This window comes from Chrysoperla carnea, chromosome 5 (genome assembly GCF_905475395.1).
Source record: "Chrysoperla carnea chromosome 5, inChrCarn1.1, whole genome shotgun sequence".
Classification (NCBI taxonomy): domain Eukaryota; kingdom Metazoa; phylum Arthropoda; class Insecta; order Neuroptera; family Chrysopidae; genus Chrysoperla; species Chrysoperla carnea.
This window is the reverse complement of record NC_058341.1, coordinates 72903621-72911222: the sequence shown is the minus strand read 5'-3', so window position 1 is coordinate 72911222 and position 7602 is coordinate 72903621. Positions and strand designations below refer to the sequence as shown.

General features: G+C 35.3%; 1 protein-coding gene across 1 annotated transcript; it reads right to left on the bottom strand.

The window, feature by feature from the left end:
• Window positions 1-2692: 2692 nt before the first annotated feature.
• Window positions 2693-5705, bottom strand: LOC123301412. Its single transcript, XM_044884149.1, has 2 exons — window positions 4793-5705; window positions 2693-4569 (listed from the first exon to the last, which is right to left on the bottom strand). The coding sequence occupies exons 1-2, from the start codon at window positions 5703-5705 to the stop codon at window positions 2693-2695; spliced, it is 2790 nt and encodes a 929-aa protein (XP_044740084.1).
• Between the last annotated feature and the right edge of the window lie 1897 nt (window positions 5706-7602).

Genomic DNA, 7602 nt, shown 5'->3' with positions numbered 1-7602 from the left:
CCCCCTTCAAGGTGTGACGTAATTTATGTATGGCCTCAAATTATTCTACTTGAATGAAAAGCGTATCAGAAGTTTGGTCTATTAATAACATAAACTCATTTGGACTATTTATTTCTCTAAAATGGAATAAAATATCGGTGATTTACAAAAATGTGAAAAGCAGTAATTCAAATTTCCTATGCGCAGAAAAAAGGTTGATTTATGAAAAATAATCAATTTTCTAATAATACGACATACGAATTTGTTGTATTATGGAATAGATTGTACTCGTTAGAATATCCAATCAGAAAATTTTACTTGCTGTACAAAGCCGCTTTTTTTACACAATATTTTTGTACAATTTTTTTAATTTTGCCAATTTTTTATTAAAGTGCACCAAAAATATGTAAAAAGTTTTTCCCGTCTATAATTTTCTATTTTGAATTAAAAAAGTAATGAAAAATGAAATCTAACTATTTTCGATTTTATGGAATTTTTAAATTGGTTTTTATAAAAGAAATTAAGATTTTGGATTAATTTTTCACAGTGACATTCGATTCGTAATTTTATGTGGAAAGTTTACTGATAAATACGAAATGGCGCTGAAAAAAATTGCAAAAGTTATAAACAATTAAGTGAAAAATAAAATAGGGGCTCTGTTTGATTGCTTTCGATTTGAGGATAGGCTTCGAGGTGGTTTTGAGTGATACACAAACTTTGTTTACGAATTTATTGACACAAAATGGTAATTAAAATAATTCTACAATTTTATTAAATCCGTTGAAATAAACTCAAAATATATATTATTACTTATTGTTGTTCACATTTTAATTATGCACACAATATTTACATCATGGTCCGTTCGACCAACTTTGATATATAATATGTTACATTCAATCGTAAACTAATTTGACAAATGTATACATTAACAAATACAAAACGAAATACAATACGAAAACTACACTAATAAACACAAAAATATAATTGATTTATTCGATGATTGCTTGGATAATCCAAGTTGATTATAGCCACGTGCACTTTTAACGCTGTTGTTAACTAGATTGATTCTGATGGCGGTCGATGCTCACTGATCACCAACACCCATTGATGAAGGTCCCGCTGATTGGCTGGCAGCCATGATGGTAGGAATGCTCAATTCAACAAACCACCGAATTTGGAGTCGATTGAAATGAGCATATAAAGTGAGAAGAAAGAAAAAAAAAAAAGAAGATATTACAATTTTGCATCCAGTGAGATTTGAACCGGGGACCTTTTGGTTGTTAGTCAGATGATCTACCGACTGCGTCACCATGACTCTTGATATTAGTAGCGATAAAATAGTATCTGTTGTAGATACTTTAAACAATCTCCCCCCCTTGCGCCAAAATATTTGGAGCAAGATATAATGTTCCAACCAGGGCACTATTCAGTTTCTTCCTGGGATGTGGAGTTCAGAATTGGAAGTGGACAGAGCTTGACGATGGGCCGTTTGAGGATCGTAGTAGCGGTCTTCAAGGTAACAACTCTTACTAAATTGTCCAAGCCGGTGTGTAGTTGAATTACTCGTCCTAAAGGCCATTTTGACGGTGGATATCTCTCATCAACCACGAGATCTATAGAGCCAATTTCAATATTTAATGACGGGAATCGCCACTTATATATCGCTTGTTGTTGCTGGAGATATTCTCTAGACCACTTGACCCAGAAACTATCGATAATTTGTCGAGTAAGTTGCCAACGACTTAATCTAGGCATAGAAACGTTTTCCAGATTCGGTTCAGGAATAGAAGATAAAGGACCCCCGATAAGAAAGTGACCTGGTGTTAGAACTGATAAGTCCTCAGGATCTTCTGTTAGTTGACAAAGGGGTCTTGAATTTAAAACAGCTTCTATTTGAGAGAGGACGGTAGTAAATTCTTCGTAAGTCAGTGATAAATTCCCAACCACTCGCTTTAAATGATACTTAACCGATTTGACACCGGCTTCGAAATGACCTCCAAAATGAGATGCAGAAGGGGGATTAAAATGCCAATCTGTCCCATCGTTTGCTAACAATCTGCGGAGGTTTTCTGATTCTGAAGATGATGCAGTAAAAAGACGTTTGAGTTCCGCATCAGCTCCCACGAACGTAGTACCACAATCACTGGTGAGTGTTGAGCAAAGACCTCGACGTCCAGTGAATCGTTTGTAGGCAGCTATGAAAGCATCAGCTGAGTAGTCTGATACTAATTCCAAATGAATTGCAGATGTTGCAGAGCAGATAAATAAACAAACATAGCCTTTGTAACTCTTTGCATTCCTTCCACTTAGAACAATGTAATCCAAGTCAAAGCCACAGACGAATCTATCCACAGCCATATTGGTACATTCTCAATGACCAAAATCTTTTGAACATACTGAGCTAACTTGACGAGAAGAGTAGCGGCGGTGAGCTCCAAGCGAGGGATAGTCATTTTCTTCAGGGGTGCTACTTTGGTTTTAGCACACACGAAATTGACATCGGTACAATTTGCGGTTTCAACCCGAATATAAATGACCGCACTCATAGCAAACTGCGATGCATCAGAAAATCCGTGCAACTGAATTGATGATGATTTGATTATTCCCAGAAATCTCGGAATTGAGACATTTGACAACTCTTGAAATTGGATTTCAATTGCACGCCATTGGTTTTCCACTTGAGTTGGTAGCGGATCATCCCAATTTGACTTAATTAACGACAACTGCTGCATGAAAATTTTTGCTTGGATGATGACGAAATGAATCCAAGAGGGTCAAAGACTTGAGAAATTCTGGAAAGAACATTTCTCTTTGTGACCTGTTGAACAGTGTTAGATGTTACAGAAAATTGAAACTGATCGCTCGACGGTTTCCATAATAAACCTAGCGTCCGAACTGCTGATGATTCATCGATGATGATTGTTGGTTCCTTAGCATGACGTTCATGGAGAATGTTGGATAATACACTTGGAACATTACTTATCCATTTTTGAAGTGGAAAGCAGCCTGCATTACAGAGACTATCTACCTCTTTAATAATTCGAAGGCATTCTGATAGAGAATCTGCTCCACCAAAGATATCATCCACGTATCGTCCTTTAGTAAGTGGTCCAATTGCTAATGGAAATTGATGTCCATGGTCGATTATAAGTTGATTAATTGTTCGCAATGCCAAAAATGGAGCGCATGCTAAGCCATAAGTAACAGTTCGTAGATGAAACTCTTGCAAATTATTATCCGAAAACCACCAGATTCTTTGCAGATCCCAATCCTCTTGATGAATGAGTATTTGTCGAAACATCTTTTCGATATCTGCAGCAAACACATATCGATACTGGCGAAACCAGAGAAGCACATCGGAGATATTTGTTTGTAACTTTGCCCCAGTATGAAGAATATCATTTAATGACACTCCAGTACTACTGCGATAAGAGCCATTAAAGACAACTCTTAATTTAGTTGTAGAACTGACTTCTCTAAACACTCCATGGTGTGGAAGATAAAATATTGGTTTACCTTCCACTAATGTCGGTGATGCTTTGGACATGTGAATAAGTGCTTCGTACTCGCGTAGAAATTCTGAGTATAAGTGACGATATTCAGGATTAGAGTTCAACTTATGTTGTAGTGATTGAATCATCTTGATAGCCGAAGATCGAGTATTACCAAGTTTCTTTGGTGAGCCTTTGAGAGGTAACCGAACGATATACCGACCGGTTTCATTTCGAGAAACGGTAGACACATATTGCTGTTCACAATCTTCCTCCTCGAGTGATAATTCTGATCCTTGATTCTCAGTAATGGATTCTTGAATCCAAAACTGTTCCAGTTGTTTATCGAGGTGGAAGTCCAATGAACAATGATGAATTTTGGCGATTGAAACTGGTGAATCTTGAGCCACTGGACCTGACAAGATCCATTCGAATATAGTTGATTGAGCAATAGGGGTGAGAGGAGGTCCTATGATAGTTTCAGCAAGAATAATGCTGCCATAGATTTTAGCCCCAAGAATCAAGTCGATAGATCCCGGTTTCATAAATAATGGATCTGCGAGTCTAAGACCACTGATATGAGCCCAGCTGGATTTGGATGGTTTCATTGATGGTAGAATTGATGTGAGCTTAGGAAGAACGTAAGTAGTTGCCCCCAAACATAATTCCGATGCAAATACTGGTGCCAGGTTGATAGAGACCACTCCTCGAGTAGTTGAGCATTGCACAGCACCGACTCCGATAAGAGAAACTGATGGGTGTGTCCGTTGTAAATGTAGTTGTTGAACCAGTCTTTCACTTATGAATGAGATTTCAGATCCTTGGTCTATGAGTGCTCTAGCTGTAGTAATGTTTCCATCGGGACTAGTTACTTTAACTTGAGCGGTTGCAAGTAAAACTGTTGAGGGAAGGTTACTCATATTTTGTGAAAGTGCATGATTGACTGTCGCTTCAGAAGCTGCAGCTGATTCAGTGGGAGGCCTTGATGTTGAAGGTGATGTCATACTTGTAGGTACAGTAGAATTCCACGTAACATGAATCAAGGTGTGATGACGTATCTTGCACTTTAAACATGTTTTCTCCGATCGGCAATCTATCACTTGATGAGGACCAAGACAATTGTAACACAACGCTCGAAGAAACATACTCTCGACGTTGAGCAGGAGACTTTTGAGCGAACTTCTTACAACTTGAGATGTAATGATTGGAATTGCACAGAGAACACTGTCCTTTCGTGGGTTTTTCGAGAGCTGTGACGTGTGTGTTGGCTGACTTAGAGATGCTGAATGGTTTTGTGGAAGATATGGATGGAGTAGTCTTACGACCTTCAATTGATTCTAATGCTCGAGCTCTGCCATAAATGAAATTTTCTAGCTCTGCATATGTAGATGGAGTAACGGATGGCCCTGCTTTGATCTCCCAGGATTCATGCGTTTCCGGATCTAATCGGTTTACTAGGGTATAGACAATGATCTGATCCCACTTATGAGTTGTTGATCCCAAAGCTTTAAGTGCTCCAAGAGCTTCGTTGACTGTTGCTAGTAAATTGCATAGCTCCTTCGATGATTTACGTTGCAAAGGTTTCAATTTAAAGATAGCATCCAAATGATTATTTATTAATACCCGCTTATTTTCATATCGGTTGACAAGTTTATCCCAAGCAGGGGTAAAATTATCTCCACTAACTTGAAAATTTGAGATGAGATTCGCGGCTTCTCCAGTCACACTAGCCTTCAGATAGTGCATCTTCATGACGTTCGATAGATCTTGATTAGTTCCGATGAGTGACGTAAACATGTCGCTAAATGAACGCCATGAATGATAATCTCCAGCGAATTTGACTAACTGAATTTTAGGCAACATGTGTCGCGATGTATTGGAAGTAGATCCCATGGAAGTATCCGCTAATGTGGTTCCATCCAATGGATTAGCTGTAGTAATTTTAGCTAACAGTTCCAACATTGTTGCCTTATTCGTCATGTAGGCCTCCGGGCCGATAGCGTAAAAGTTCAGTTTCATGTAAGGTAGATCCTTCGTAGTATCCACCTTAGCCTCACAAATTCGATCGTGATCTTTATCGAATTTTAACCAGTTAGCTTCCAAAACCTCAAGCCTTGTTTGTACGTTTTGTTTTGTTAACAAGGCTATGTCGATGTCTTTAATAGGGTCGATGGCAGTTTTCAATAAATTGATACGCGATTCTTGCAAGCTTATGCGAGATTCAAGAGACGTCATGATAAAATTGAATTGTTGAAATTGATTGGTTATTAATTGAAGTCAAATATTAAAATAAATATTTAGAAAATCAATTTGATGCGACGGTACACACACGTGAACACATAAGCTAGTTTTCACACGATTTTAAAATTGTATAGTTTCAAGAAAAAAAACTTTGACGTCTATAATTTTCTATTTTGAATTAAAAAAGTAATGACAAATCTAACTATTTTCGATTTTATGGAATTTTTAAATTGGTTTTTATAAAAGAAATTAAGATTTTGGATTAATTTTTTATTAATTTTTCACAGTGACATTCGATTCGTAATTTTATGTGGAAAGTTTACTGATAAATACGAAATGGCGCTGAAAAAAATTGCAAAATATTTATAACTTTTACAGAGCCTTGAAAATAGCGCAAAATACGGCAAGTCTGGCTCTCGCGCGCGTTCTGTCTCTGAGACCTACTAACAAAAAAAATTATTTAAACATATAAAATATGATTATTAATAAATTATAAAATTAATGTAGTTTTGAGATACATGAATAAACAATAATCCGTGGTTTAAAAATTTGTTTCCCAATTTTTCCATTAGTTATGAAATTGTTAACTAAGAATTTTTTCTATACAGAATGTTAACATAAAATCTTCGATAATTATTAAATTAAAACCCCAGAATTTTTTTCCCTCCGTGAAGTTATTCTTATTAGGCTTACAAATTTATTTTTAAATAATTTGTTTTTCTGAATTAAGTTTTTATGCTTTTGTCTTCATTTTGACATAATTTATTACATTATAAATTGGTTTTTATAAAAGAAATTAAGATTTACCTCTACTTACAAAAGAAATTGGTAAGTGGTTTCCTTCGTGGTCAAATTGATATAAATAACCACTTACACCTAAATATGACGCATCAGTATTAACATAAAACGTTTTACTAAAATCAGGATGTTTTAATACTGTGAATAAAGTTTCTATAAAGCAATTTTTTATTTTCTTAAAAATTTCATCTTCCCTAGGACCCCAGTCCCATACTACATCTTTTCTTAATAATCTTGTTAACTGACAAGTTAAATAACTAAATTTATCAACAAACCTACGATAAAAATTGCAAATACCTAAAAAACTTTGTCAATCTTTTATTTTTTTAGGTGTAGGAAATTCTTTTATCGCCCTAACCTTTTCTTCACACATTCTGTGCCCTTCAGCTGTTATAATATATCCTAAAAATTTAATTTCTTTTTTCAAAAATTCGGTTTTTTCTAAATGTGACGTTACACCGGCTTGTCTACATTTTTCTAAAACAATTCTGATATGTCCTATGTGTTCCTCGAAAGTTTTCGAAGCTACTACAATATCATCCACGAACACTGTACAAAATTCTTTAGTATCTTCTCCTAAAACATGATTCATACATTTCGAAAAAGTTCCTACCGACAAGTTTAAACCAAAAGGTAAAACTTTAAATTGATAACATTTACCATTTACTAAAAAGGCTGTATATTTTCTACTACTTTCTTCTAACTTTATTTGGCAATAACCTGAAGTTAAATCAAAACTACTTAAAAAATTTTTACCATGAAATTTATCTAACACATATTCTATTCTCTTCATAGGTAATGGTGATTCTCTATCTGTTAATAAAATCTTGCATCCAGAACTAAACGAACAGTTCCATTTTTCTTTAAAACAGTTAATAACGGACTATTGTATTCTGATCTACATCTTTCAATAATATTCCATTGTAACATTTTTGTTGATTCCATTTTTACAGCACCTATTCTAGCATGAGGTATCGGATAACTTCGTACTGAAAACGGTATATGATCTTTCAAATGCAGCTTGCATTCAAAATTTTTTACTAAACCAGGTTTTTTCGAAAATACTGATTTGTAATTGTCTATCATTTACAAT

What these genes read in the sequence shown, in the direction of transcription:
- LOC123301412 (XM_044884149.1), bottom strand. Translation starts at nt 5,705, where the DNA reads ATGACGTCTCTTGAATCTCGCATAAGCTTGCAAGAATCGCGTATCAAT. An exon ending in ATTAGAATCAATTGAAGGTC is followed by an intron (nt 4,570 to 4,792) that starts GTAAGACTACTC and finishes GTCCTCATCAAG; the next exon opens with TGATAGATTGCCGATCGGAG.